The 15,284-nt window shown below is 34.1% G+C and overlaps 1 protein-coding gene across 1 annotated transcript in view; it reads left to right on the top strand.

Annotated features, from left to right (window-relative positions):
* Positions 1–12,174, top strand: part of LOC149781619 (calsyntenin-1-like) — a 108,275-nt gene extending 96,101 nt beyond the window's left edge. The window contains exons 15-17 of the mRNA XM_089935664.1: positions 1,213–1,336; positions 3,706–3,887; positions 7,377–12,174. Coding sequence (XP_089791790.1) covers positions 1,213–1,336; positions 3,706–3,887; positions 7,377–7,535 — 465 coding nt within the window. The 3' untranslated portion in view covers positions 7,536–12,174. The remainder of the gene's footprint in view (positions 1–1,212; positions 1,337–3,705; positions 3,888–7,376) is intronic.
* The last annotated feature ends 3,110 nt before the right edge of the window (positions 12,175–15,284 follow it).

The raw sequence follows: 15,284 nt of genomic DNA, 5'->3' as shown, positions 1-15,284 counted from the left end.
CAATGAATCGTTTCACCCCTAGTGATGATTTAATTTATTGGATAGATAATGTGTGCAGGATACAGAATTTTTGTGTTGAATACAAATTTGGGAGAGAAGAACATGTACACATATTTTATGGTTTTGCTGAATAGTGAACATTAAACTAATTTTGATATAATAATAATAATAATGATGATGATACACATATTTGGAGCATGGTATTTGTTAAAGAAACAATTTTTAAAGGTGAACATTCATACAGAGGTACTCCTGTGTCTTTTCTCATGGATAGTAGACAGGTTTGACTGTATACATGCATCTGGAGAGAACCAGAACATCTGTTACATACTTATGGATCCATAGCACTTTACTCTGTTTGGATCTATTTTAACTACATTTTCATTCATTGGGTTACCGTACAGATTGGAATGCAGAGTAGGTCTGATTCTCTTTTCTACATAACATGAAATGTGACTAATTGAGACAGGAGGCACAGTTGCTCAGTGGTGAGCATGCTGAACTTGACACAAATTCAAATCCTACCATCAGATCACCCCACAATGCTTACCATGATGTGTCCTTGGGCAAGGCACTTGACTCGCTTGCCTTGGCTGTTAAACATCAAACCATACCAATATTTATATCATGATAGAACCATAAATTAGTCTGTAACAGAGAGCTGGGAAAATCCAATACATCAATTATGTATCTATGTAATTATTGTAATTATTAAAGGCACGTGAAAATGTCTTCATTTTGTGATGTTAAAATGTTTACCAGTGTCATACACCATGTTTTATATAGATAGCTAAAGATCTGTTACAACAGTTATCAACATTAGATTCCAAAGGAAATCAATTAAATAAATGTATTCAAAGTTTTGTCACATGAGTAAAAATCCTTTCACAGAAAGAAAATAATATTTAGACAATTTGAATAAAAAAGTTATTTTTCTTTTGGAGTGGTAATAATAGGCTCCTTCTGTGTGTACGCACAATATATGGATAGTCTTTATACTTGGAGTATCTCTACATGATTAAAATGCAGCAGTCTCAGAAAGGGACTTTTGTGACATTCAGCTGATTTTGGGGATTAATTAGATTGACTATGGCTTTGGACTTGAGTTTTGTTTCTCAAAGTGTATTGAGAATAAAAGGCTTAATTCTAATTCTAATGCCAAGAAAGTTGATTGATTCTCATTAAAGCAATTTTGTATGTGTGTTTTTCTAGGTGATGCTTGTCAGTGAGGAACCTGTGCAACTTGTTCATGCACATGCTCAGATTCAACAGCAAGATCTTCAGATGGAGAAGATGTCTGGGCTGAATGTTGCACCTGCTAATGTCACTACAAACAGTAAGACACAAAACACATTTGAATAGCAGTAATACATTACCTACTATTCGTGCATTGATGGTGCTAGTCCCTGGTCCAAGATTAATTCCACCAATGAAATAATTGGAGGTTTAGAAAGAAAAAAACTTCATCGCAGTCCATTACCATAATGCACTTTTGACAATTTGAATACCATCCTCCTTTTCCTTGGACTTGGTGCATCTCTGCTCATGTCTCTTGGTTGCTGAATATTTCATTAATTAATTTGTCATTTGACATTGGGACTTTACATCACATCCTTTCTTTCTGCTGTATATGTTAATTTCTCACAATCATTATTTTTATGTACCTGTGCCCCTTTTTAAACTGATGTTAGGTTAAGTTATTCTTGTTTTGGTTATTTTTTATTATTATTTGCATCTATTCCTTTCAATCTTACATAATGCCTCAAGGTGATGGTAAATGTGGGCTGAAGTCAGCATGGGACACTCTCCCCATCTGTTTAGTGTGTATATGCACAGTGGCTGCTCCATTTGATGTTTGTGGTGTGTTGAGGTTTGAAACTTGGCAGAAAAAATTGCCAGGCCTATACAGTCAGAAAAGGGTCCTGCTTCCTTCTCATCACATCTGGATGACCCCATTATTTCTCCTTCAGATATATTCCTCAATCACATTAACATTAGGAATATAAGCCTGCTACCTCCTGAACCCAACACAGCTAAAATTACGAAAATTCATCTTTTCTATCTCAAATAAACAAAGGGCAGCAACTCATGCTCATTACCAACTCTAGCCACCACCATTAGTCATACAGTTGGTAAATAATTCTTTTTTGATTTTTGCATGTATTTGTGAATTTGTTTCACTTTCTGTAACTTGTATGGGTAGATCATACTATCTTGATGGACGATGTTATTCAAGGTCTTATGCTTCATGTTCCAAACTTACTTTAGCAGCCTCATTCAGGTTAATAAGGAAACTTTGTTGCCAGCAGCTTTGCAGAGATTGCGAAGAGGCTGTCCAATATATGGAGACATGAGCACTTGATGTCTGTTGTGTGCTTTGAGCTACTTCACCACGGAGGGAAATATCTAAGGTTTTGCTGGATTATAACAAGAGCCTTTTACAGGCAGCTCCACTGGATGCAGACATTCTGTTTGGAGGGCTAGTAGTTAAAGTGGCTTTGGAGGATTTATGGAATGAGCAGCACATGGCCCTTGCTGCTGTACCAGGCACAGCTAAACTGGTGAAGACATGCCCCCATTCTTGAAAGTCCAGGGCTTCCCTATCCAAGGATTTAAAAAATTAGTCCCAGTTTAAGGCCCCTTTCTACTGATCATTTTTATGTTGAGGTGGGGGTGAGGGCTAGATGAAGACTTCTGTAGATTTCCTTTCCCTTCCTGAAGAAAGGAGGTAGTTGCCCTTAGAGAGTTGTACCAACTCCAGCATAGTGCAACCCTTACCAATGTCAGGTTGGTGCCAGATTAAGCCTTTATTTTCAAGGCTTCTTGGATGATGCAGTTGTGTTTTTCACCATAAGGGAGGGTTACAGTTCTCTTCAGGGACCTACTGCCTTTTTCAAGGACCCCCATTTTGTTCTACTGGTATCTCTGCAGACAAGAGATGTATGCCCTTTTAAAGAAGCTTGCAAAAGATAGTGTACAGAACATAAAAAGTCCAAGATTTCATTTCTGGATTTTCTTAGTTTCCAAGAGAAGGGGAAAGTTTTGTTTATCATTAATATTTTGCCTTTGACCAAATTCTTCACAAAGAACAGTTCAGGATGGAGACATCTACCTAAATCCAGAATGACTGTTTTCTCTAATGTGCTGATAGAACATGTAAAAATAACGTTTTTATTATTACCTTTTTTAAAAGGCTCAGCATTTTCAAAAGCAGTAGAGTTCAACTATAAAAAAGGGTATGTGGAGTAGATGGCTTTCAAAATGGTAGTTTTGTTCTGCCACCCGTAAAATCACATGTATGATTAATACATGAATTATACTGACAGAGAAAACTGTTAAAGTTTAAAGTTTTAGAATGTTTGGGTTAATTATGGTAATCTTAACTTGAAACAATTTTGCTCAATTCTTTCATTTTGTTGACTAAACTTTGTCTTTTTTAAGTACCATGCAAAATATTGAAGAGTATAGCTAATGGTTGTTGTTAGAATGTATAAACAGTTTCTACAATTTAGCAAAATCACAGAGCTACACATCAAAACTTGAACCTATTTTTGCCGTCAGCTGGCTATTATGTGAACACGTCTATATTTCAGTCTCAAGTTTCAGAGTTCACAGTACTGTAAAACAATTTATGATGTGTATATGATCTTATTAAGGATAGCATAAAAAAACAAAAACTCTTAATTGGTTAATGATTTGTTTCAGACTTTGGCATGATTGCCATTATTGTTGTGTGTGTTGGTTTCTTGCTGTTCATGATTGTTCTGGGCATATTCCGTATCCGTGCAGCCCACAGGCGGACACAGGTGGTACAGGTGGATGAGAAACAGGAGATGGAGTGGGATAACTCTGAGCTGAACATCACTGTAAATCCCATGGATCAAGAGGTAGGAATAAAAAAGAATGCCCAAAACTACATCTCTAAAATTCAAAATATGAGTGTTGTGCTTCTTTTCATTATGATGCATTTTATATGATATTAGGTAAGTTAAACATGACCAGGTTTGACAAAAATTGTCAGAGATGGGACAAGATTTACTTGTTTTGTATAATTTTTTTTCTATTATCCTTTGACAGTAGTGATATGTATGTAAAAAATATTGATGTACAGATTTTATAGGAGGACAAATTTAACTACATTGTCAGGTAGTGAGACAAATATAATTTATTATTATTGAGAGTCTTACTATAGCCAAGTTAACAGCTAAATATGTTGCTTTGTTAAAGTTTAGTTTGAGCCTGGGATAAAGTAATATAATACACAGACTTCTCATTATCATTTAAAGTAGCTGGCCGAAAATGAAAAGTCAGTATAACAATTATTTTTTTTACAACTATTTTTTTTATACAGCTTTTGAGCTAGCTGCTGGCAGCTTATAAGATGGCTGTGTGTTTTTACAGCGTTGTAAAAGTAGAAAGCTATGGTGTTAACATTTATTGAAGTAGATTGTTTTTTGAGCTCGCTGCTGGCAACTAATGAGGTCACTCTGTTCATTACGTGGCTGAACATGCTTGTGCACACCTGATCTTGTGTATTAACATATTACTGATTTGGATTGTACTGTAGTGTTTGCCATTCATGAACCCTTCCTACCAGCAATGACAGTCAGCTCTTACAATAGACTGTTACCAAAACTACCAGTACACCACTTAATTTTCGAATGCCTTGATAACTCGTGAGCCTGCTTATAATGTGGAGGCAGATACGGATCCCACTTGTTTTTTCTTATATACAAGGCAAGAAATAGGCTCTGGCTGTCAGAGTGATGTTTGTTAGTGATTCCATGAAACCAAATAAGTGCATGCTCAACATCTGAACTCAATTTTTGTGGGACAGTTTTGAAAATGTTATGGTCCTTTGGCATGATAATACAAGTTCAATAATAGATTAAGAGGACTGAGTACTGCATGTCAGTATGATCTGTGCTAAAAGCCTGTCACCAGTTCTTGACTTTAATTGATTTTATTCCCCGGATATAATGTCTTTTTGTATTTTTGAATGTTTGTGTAGGAAAAGGGAAGTAATAATTCTCATATATCAGCAAAACTTGCTAGCATCCCACCATCTTTCATCAAAATTGTTAACCAATGATTTTTGAGTCTCACATGTTACTTTGTCCCTCGCCTGTGGTTGATGTTCATTGAAATTTTCATTATGTTGCCATTTATGATTATCCCTTTGATCCTGTTTAATATACAATTCTGTATTGCCCTAACCCTTCAAACCATTAATATTCATAATACACCAGCCCCTCTTTGACTTGCACCTGGATAACTCATGGAGTCGCTTATGACACTGGCTGGCTTGGTTCCAATGTTTTTCAAGAAATTGCTAAAAGAATCGACCCTTATTTGTTGAATGTGAGGTAAACCAACATCAAAATTGGTCAACAAAACCCTTATATATTGCTCATTTTATCATCGAAAATGATGTAGCACCTGCAGATTTCAATCAGCATAAAAAATTTGAACTTTTAAGGTGTCCACCTATATTTTGTGACATTTGCTTTACAATAAAACACTCTCAGTACATTCAGAATAACAATTTCTGATACACTTTTGATAAATGCCATTTACGTCCTCTGGTGGCAATGTTTAGAGAAATAAATAGAAATTAAATAAGTTTTCTCAAGTGAAATTTGTGTTTTAGTCGTATATTTTAATTCAGTTTCAGTGTAAATATCATTAATGAGATCTTCCTTCTTATATTCAAACATGAAAATTTTCATGATCATTAATAATTTCCAATACCTAGAGTATAATATCTTCTGAGTTCGAAATTTTTGGCAATCAAACACTGCTTTAATCAGCAACTAATGTTATCACATCACCTATAATGGTCCCATGATATGATCAGACTGATGTAGATGGGTGGTAAATCAAGCCCCTTGACCCTGTTTAGTGTTGGCCTCTGCTGTTGTGTTTCAGTTGCCTCCACCTTCCTTTTCCATACATTGTCCTCTGATGCGATCTCCTTGGTTTGGGTGGGAATGATAGAGTGGCCCATATTCCTACAATGTTCATATATAACTGATGACTCCCTATTGATGTGTTCCTTAATCCTGGTTTCTAACAGTCTGTCTGTTTCCCAGATGTAATGTTTATCACAATCAATATATTTGCTATAATAAACCAAACCACAAATTTTAAACTTTTCAGTTTTGTCCTTCACATGCAAGTTGTTGTCTTAAAGAGTTGTATGGTTTGTGATATATGTTGATCTCATGTTTTCTGAATACTCTGGCTGGGACTTCTGATGTACCAAGGATATATGGCATGCCAGTGTTGGTTCTATTTAGGTTACTTCTGGGTTTGTGTGCTTTTTTTTCTGCTTTTCTGGAAGTTTGAAAATCCACTCAGGATAACCATTTACCCATAGTGCTGACTTAACATGCTTTACTTTCTCCAGTTGATCTGTCTCACTGTCTCATCAGAGACTAGGGAGTTAGCTTGGTGTGTTAAAGATCTTACTACTGACCTCTTGTGTTCCAGATGGTGATTGGAAAAAAGTTCAGGTACTGGTCAGTGTGGGTTGGTTTTCTATACACAGTGACTTGGGTTGATCCATCATCATTTACATGCATATATGTGTCCAAGAATGGTAGCTTGACATTTTCTTGTTCTGAAGTGTGGGTCAGTGGAGTTGAGCTGATTAGAGAACTCCTGAACATGGTAATCATGAGTTTATTCAAGGTATCATCCACATATCTGAACCACATCAATGGTGGGCTCTTGCCTGATTACATTAAAAGTGCTGGTGCTCGAGAGCAAGGTGACATAAAAAAAACTCCATGTATAGATTGGCAAATTTTACAGGTCATGTGGATCAACATACAAGTCCCTGATGAAGGCAGTGTGAGATTGTCAAAAATTTTGAAGTCTGAAGATATTTATGCTCTGAGTGTGAGAAATTACTAATGACCATGAATTATCCAGAGCAAGGAAGCAACCTTTTAAGTTGTATGAAGCTTGACAGTCTACCATCACAGCTATGTCCACAGGCATTTCTTTGAGAACCTAATTAACTGCTGATTGTGTTTGAGAGATATTTGTATTGTATTGTTACCTCAATTAAAGGTAAACCTGCTTTGTATTATCATTTTAATTATGTATTTTGTATAAAATTAAAAAAAGGGAATTAAATAAGAAAAAAAGTTAAAAGGCATGCAAATTATATCTCCATAAGAACTGGTAGTGTTATAAATATGATTGTGTAAGAAACAGTTAAACTACCATAAATTACCATAATCATTTGCAAATGCAATAAAAAATAGCAAGGCAACCAAGTGAAAGAAGTACCCATTAAATTCAAAGCTTTGTTTGAGTATCAATAGACATTTCTGGTGTGAAGAAAAAAAATACATTTTATCTTTCAGCTTTTTGAATACGAGGAAAATGGCGTACGACCTTTAAGAGACGACAGTGATACAGATGATGATGTAGAAAGTTTCCATGATGATAAGGATAGTTCAGAGGAAGAAGACGAGAATGAAAATAAAACATTAGAATGGGATGATTCAACACTTTCTTACTGAACAAAATTCTTGCATGATTTTTTCCTGTTTAAATACAGCAAAAACCAAATTATATGAAAATTTAAATGAAGCTTGTGAGTTTGTGTGTCAGTCCTAAAGGATGTTTTTAAACACTGTTAAATATTGTTTAAGATGTTGTATGTTAAATATGTGATTTAAAATTAAGAGATTTCAGGTGAACAGTATGTAAATCGAGAGATGTTTATTGGTAAATTGTCTGCTGTTTAAAAAAAAATTCTAATGCTTGTGTCCTGAAGCAATGAAAGAAATTCTTTCAGACAGAAATTAAATGAAGTTGAAGATGTCCTTTTTGTGGTATTCACCAGAATCAATGTTGTCAGTAAAATTTAGAGTAATCTTTATGCTGTGTACATAGAAATATCTTTATTATAAAAGAAATACAAATGGCTGTTGTGAATGACAAGTTAGTAATTGGTCTTGAAAGGGAGATAATTTTAGTGGTTATTTTATTTAGTTTATTTAGTTTGAAAATAGAAGAAAATGCTATTTTCACTAGGTAAGGATTATGTGTATGCACTTTTTTTATGGATTTCCTTTGTCCTAATTTTAAGCAAACATACTTTGATATTCTTAAAAACATTTATAATATGAGAATAATTTTATTCATTAAAAGTGGAGAGTCAGTCAGAAGGGCTGTTTCATTTAAACATGCATGGTACCCAGAGAAGGCAGTTGCTTAACAATATATGGTAGGATACACTAATGTTTCGCAGAGTTCCTATTAATGTGATCAAAAAAAATTGAGCTACTTCTGTGGACGTGTACTTTACATTACACTCTACATTATACTCTACATTACAAGTGCCTTCACTGGGTTCAAGGTATGTAAGTTGTTTGACCTCTGAGATGGCGCACATTCTCACGAGTTTCATCTGTTGTTGTTGTAGTTGTTAATGATTTGGATGTGTACCAAATGACATCTTCATGTACAGCTGTTTAAGAACGTATGTAATATACAGGCCACTAAGGATGAAATGGACTCTCCTCTCTCTAATGTTGCAAAATATTCATCTTTTGCTAAATGTCCTCTGCTCTAATATGTATGTGGGTAGGTTCTCTTGTATATGTATATTATGATTTTTTTATGTTACATTCCTGCAAGTTAGGAGGTATGAGCAGGTGCTTTTTTTGTATTTAGAGATTGTATTCTCCATTCCAATTTTACTCGGCAGAATAGGAGGAAGTCTTGAATGACCCAGACGGTGAATCTTGGGCACTTGGGAGAATTGAGATGGTTTCAGTGAAAACATTATGCTAGGGTTGAATTTATAATTTTTCTTCAGCTGAGCAAATTGGAATAAAGCTAAATCTTTTTAGGCAGAATTTATCAAAAAGCTATTTGCCCAACCTAGCGATGTGTCAAGATGTGGAGTTGATTCTTTGTATGCCTAAGTTTCATGTACTGTTTAGTGGTGGTCTAATTTTTTGTCCATGTAGCGGAAGTGATAACAGACTTTTTCTGTTTTTAGCAGAATGCTAATTCAGCTGAAACAGTGATAGTATTTTATATTTTTAGATGAAGACAACTTTGTTTCTACCTCACTTTGAAAACAGAATTTTTTTCTTTGATGAATGCAGTGTTTATTTCATTGCATTACATTATATTGCTTTCTCATTATATTTGGTTCTAAAATTTGCGATAGTTTACAAGCAAACATATATTTATATAAGGAGAGGTGATATGATATCAAACTCCAAACTAGCTGCAGAATCAAAGAGAAGTTATTTTCATTATCAGTTGATGTTTACCAGTGTTTGCTTTCCATATTAAAACTTTTAACACGGTATAGCCAGAATGTTGTAAACATATCATTTTCTGATTTTAGTAATATCCTGCTGAATTCAAAGAGGTTAAACAAGTGTATACATAGACTAAACAGTATATGCAAACTTTTTAAGTATGGATTGATACCAAGGTCTGTGCAGTTTAAGTGCCATATTTTTAATACACAAAAACGTGTGCTTACATCTTTTGCTTTATATTTATGCTGGACATATGAGCTCTCCATGAGGTTATTATTGATGATTTTTGGAAGGATACAAACTTGAAAACGTTTTATTTTATTTTTTGTACAATACTTAAACAATATACATGTGCAGTCATAGTGGAACTTTGTAAATCCAAGGCACTGTGAACCCAACCCTTTGGATTTAGTTTTTATTCATTTCAAGTCTTGTGGCTATTTGAAGTTTTTGGGAGTTGCAGACAAAAATTTACTTTACAAAAGGGCAAGCCTTAAGAATGAGGCAGAGAACTTTATGTTTTGTTTTTGTCAAACACAGAAGGTGCTTATTTCTTGATCTCACATTGTATGTATAGATACATGGTTCTTTGAAAGAGATTGATATGGAATAACACTATTATGATCAAAGAGGTTAGAGAGTTATAATTAATCCCAAGCAAGAAATTGAATCGATGTCATAATTAATGGTACATGTCACCTTGCTCTCTAGCACCAGCACTTTTAATGTACTTTCACATGCACCTGTATGCAAGAATAGGTTGGAACATAGTTGAAGGAAAGTGGGAACCAACTCACTAGGCATGCAGATATCAAAACTCATTTTAATGCACAAACACTGTCGATTTCTATTCACAAATGCAAGGTATATAAATGAATTTATCATTTTTAGAATGACACCTATATACCAGACACAAGAAAATGCCTTTCCATGGATCCCACATTATATCAATCGATATATGAAATATGTAAAATAAATTATTTAGAATGATGGCAAGCTTTAGGTTCATTATGCAGACAAGTTGCATTTTGCCCATTTGCATAGAAGTATGAATAAATAAAGACTGCATACAGTAAAACTCACCTTATGTTTTGTTGAAAGAAAAAGAAAGATACATGGGATCTAATTTGATACAGACTGTAAAAATGATGAACAGAAAGAAATCTTCAAGAAATGGAGTAGTGTTGATTAGGATGTGTTTTACATAGTCATCAAACCAGTCAGCAGCCTTGAGCATGCAATGATTTCTTTACACCTGGTAGAATGATTTCTTTGCACCTGATAATACTTGGGTGACCATTTTGTATTGCAGAGCTTTAACATTTTGCCTTGTCTTTTATGATCTATCCCTGCTTTCTATAAATGCTGTTGTAGCAATAGCAAATGTTTATATGAAACATAAAAGTACTGGTTTGGAGAAGGCCAGAGGTTTTTCATACCTGCACTAAGTCATAGAGCACAGTGCAAATAGATAATGTATTTAAAAATTCATTCATGATTATTAATTGTAGGGAACTATTTTAAAGCATTTTAGCATCAAAGGATCAAAATTATTATATGCTGTATATTTTACCTGCATTTAATGATTCTTTAGGTAAGTGGTTTAAATTTTACTACCTGAAAATCATTTCCATTCCATCACTTTGTGTTTTCAGCTTTCAGCTCATTGTACGGTGTCTTGTGTTGTGAATTTAATTTGTTGTGATAATTTGTGATGCTATATTATACTTGCTTTTTATTCATTTATTCTGTATTACTTGTAAATATTGATCTTGTTCAGGTTAACATTAAAACCTGGGGCAAGGCCCCAATTGTCTGTAAGAACATAACCTTACTGTGCTGCTGTACAACAGAACATCAAAACCAAAACAAACCAAACCATACAAAAAAAACATTCCATGGAATTTTTTTTTTACATTGTTTAGTCTTATGGACTGTTTATCTTGTTTGAAGATATTTCAGACAAAAAGAAAATCATGAATACATTGAGATTTTATGTGGATTTTTCTATAAAGGGTCAGTAATAGCAAAATAAAAATGTACTGTTAACAGTTTTATTGGAATGACAATTTATTTGCATTTTCTAAAGCAAATGTTGTTCACACCATTTTTTAAAAAAGCCAATGCGTGGTTATTATAAAAAAAAAGATATTTTCACTTGACTTTTAATCAAAAGAAGTTTTTTTTAAAAACAAAGAAACAGAATAGGATAAAACTCATTAGTTAAGATAGATGTTAAAACATTCCATGTAAGGAATCTTCAGTGCTTCTTATAAATCTGGAAAATAATGTCATGACAGTGTTGACTTAAAAGTGTTCTTTAAAATAATATTATCTACAAATTAATATTAGGAACAAGGTACTTGACATTCCAATTTAAATAGAAGAAATGATAAAATATTAATTATAGTAAACAAGATATTTGCAAAATTTGATATTTTTTCACTAAATCATTTTATGATACCTTTTTTCTCAGTCCCAGAAGTTCCAAACCATACCTTGACCTTTTAGAAGATGTCTTCTATTTCTATTTTACTAGTATTATTGGCGGTGAACTTTGAACTAAAGTTTTAAATCAAATTGTGTAAATTTTGTCACTATTCACTTTGTTAGAAAAATGAGTACTTTTGTATTTAAAATGTACCCCTAATTGTACTTGGCTTGTTGCAAATATTATTATTATTATTATTATTATTATTATTATTTGTTGGGATATGGGACATTACTTTGCAAATAATTTACTTGTGCAAGAAATGTATAACTTGGTGCAAAACATATGCTCATATTTCTTGACCATTCTTGTACATTAACCTTTTCCTGACGATCTGGAAATTAAATTAGCATCAAGCTTTGAAATAAATGTTTCTAAAAACCAGTGTTCTTGCCCATCAATTTTGTTTTGCCTGCAAATTATAGGCATGACAGAGTAAGGCATAAAACAGTTTGCCTGTATTATGCATTGATACGTATTGCAACACAATCCATGACAGAATACATATTGATACATGTTAAGAATAAAGATATAAATAATTACTTTCCTACTCTATGTCCACTGCAGATTAAAGATAACTCTCGTAAGGTAGGGTTTTATTTTGATTCTCCACCTTTAGTATTAGAATGTACATCAAAAGAGCCAAATTTTTGATGCATTGGTGAATATGTTCCTCCTATCCATAGTTTTAGCTTTCAAAATGTGTGTTGTTGTTCTGTTTCTCTCATAAATACCATTGACAGGACTTTTGCCTTTTGCTTCATTTATGTGAAACATGCCTTTCACAGTCATGAAACTTGGTAAATATTTGTTGAAAAACGTTCATCTCTGGCAAAAAATGGTCCCAATGACATAATTTTTACAATGTTTTTCTTTAATAAAAAAACTTCATACACTGGAAGAGCTTTTGGGATGGTCTGTCTGTCTGTCTGTTGCCATCATCCTTTTATCCATTGGAACAAGTTTGTTATCACTACTCTTCCTAAACTACTTGGGAAATGCTATCAAACATTGTACACCCATTTGCTTTATAGTCTGATTGGGGCAAAATGAAAATGGTCAGTGTAGACTTAATATATGGCCACAAGTGTGACAATTTTAACAATCCTATTATCACTGTGTCTAAATGGATGTCATTAGCAAGGGATTTGCACAAAAGTCTTCTAATGATACCTATTTGGTCTTGAATGAAATGGGACTGATCTGATGCCAAATGCTCACAGCATCGATCTTGGAAATCTTGATTGCTATTCCTACTGATCACAAATCACATCGACATGGGTTTTTCTCCGGAAGGTTTCTTATGGTGTCTAGTTTGTTCTAAATGAAAATGGTGCCGATGTGATATCCAGTATGGTCACTATCATTGAAAATCATATTGCTTACATGCCTGAATGAAAAGTAATACAATAATGGAGTTTATCAGATGTCTAGTTGGTCTTAAAGAAAACCGTGCTGGTCCGATGTCCAATATGGCCATAACAGCAGCCATCTAGAAAATATTGTTATCACTACTTCTACTAAAGGGTTGGTCAGATGAATGTGAGGTTGTTACAAACAACTTTCTATGATGTCCTGGTGATGCCATTCAGACATTCAATGTGCCTACCGTAGTGACCATCTTAAAAAGTTGTCTCTATTTCTTTCGTATGAATGGTTGTATTAGAACAGGGTTTTCACTGCATGACCTTTTATGTTGTCTTGTTGGTCTTAAATGAAAAATGTACCAATCTGATTCAAATATGACCACCACAGGGGCCATGTTGAAACTCTTGTTATCACTACTTTTCGTAGATGGCTGATCATGTATTGGGGTTTCACCAAAAGACTTCTTAATGATGTCTAGTTGGTACTAAATTGAAATGGTATTAGTCTTTTATCAGATATAGCTACTCATAGCGTCCATCTTGAAATAATTATTATCATTGCTTCTCCAAAAGGGGCCGTGAGTGGCCGAGTGGTCTAAAGTGCTCTCTGTTACGGATCACTGCCATCTCACCTCTGGGTGTGTTCGAGTCTCGGATTCGGCTAATGTGGGTATGTGAGAAAGCTTGCCAGTAGCTTCTCGTGAGTCGGTGGTTCTTTCCTGGGGTTTTTCCGGGTTCTTCCTCTACCATTAATACTGGCTGCCATGTACAGCCTATCGTGAGCTGAAAAATGGCGTTAAACCCTTCAACAACAACAACAACAACAAAGCTTCTCCAAAACAAAGTCGTATTAACATGGTGTTAACACCAGAAGACTTCTTATGTCTGTTGTTCCTGAATTAAAAATGGTGCCAAGTTACAAACCAATATATCCACCATAGCAGATAATGTTAAAATCATGTTATTCCTAAAGATTATCAAAGATGAGACAACGTTTTTAGATGGCTACAAAGATGGTTTAAACACTAAACAATTAAAAAGAAGAAGTGTTTTCTTGACATCTTGGACATTCTTTTCAGCCAGTAGAGTGAAAGTCCTGTTGAGCCATTTTGAAAATCATTGTTTCACCAGAAGTCATGGGAGTGCTCTACAGATAATAAGTACTTCAGAGAGAGTGAATGATGTTAGGCGAAGTTGGCATTTGCAAATAGGACAGTGGTAAGAATAATGTCATACCTACCACTATGTCGGCCTATTCAGCACATTGTGTAATTCTGGGTAGCGATACATCATAAACATTGGATCACTTGTTGCTTTTGGTCAACAATCCAATTTGTATCGGGGAAAGAACAATCGTCCTTTAATTAAGAAAAGTGTACAAAAATATCACACATTTCTAAATGTCAACATGAAGACCCACTTCTTGTCTTTCTTGTAACCTATAAAACCTATTTAATATTTATATTTGATGACTACCAATTGTTTTTTTTTTAAAAAGTCAACAGTTTCGTATAACACCTGCTCTGCTCGCTTCGTAATTAGTAAATATCGGATGCTTCACAAATTCATCAGTGTTATTGATTTCAATTATTGCTTGTTCCATTATACAATAGTTTTGTCTCGTATTATTTTCCTTACTTTTGACATACCGAACAATATAATCCTGAGTGTCTCTTATTTTTATGTCATCAGTTGCATTTGTTATATCAAAGTATCTTTTTAGCGCACGCTGTTTTCTTTCGCCACAAGCTACACATAATTGAGCTTTTTCCTTTACACCCACCCACAATTTAGACATGGTAGAGGTCTGGTATTTCTTTTTCTGACCCTTTGTAAATTGACACTGCAATAGTCACTGTGGCAATTATTTCCACATTGTATAGCTGACCTTATCATCAACCACTTACAGCTATTATGTCTGATTTAACATTATACTATTAGCAAAAGTCTAATTAGATGAAAGGTAATTAGACATGATGTATATTATATATTTAAAACAGTATTTGTATACCATGGGTAAATGGGACAAAGCGAGATTACTGCAACAACAATGTCATCATCTCATCGGGAATACAGTTTTATCAAAATATAAAACAGATTTTAATCCCATCAAAAATACATAAGATC

Source organism: Sinohyriopsis cumingii, chromosome 15, assembly GCF_028554795.1.
Source record: "Sinohyriopsis cumingii isolate HCF-2022 chromosome 15, ASM2855479v2, whole genome shotgun sequence".
Classification (NCBI taxonomy): domain Eukaryota; kingdom Metazoa; phylum Mollusca; class Bivalvia; order Unionida; family Unionidae; genus Sinohyriopsis; species Sinohyriopsis cumingii.
The sequence above is the reverse complement of the archived record's forward strand: the minus strand, read 5'-3'. Positions and strand labels throughout refer to the sequence as shown.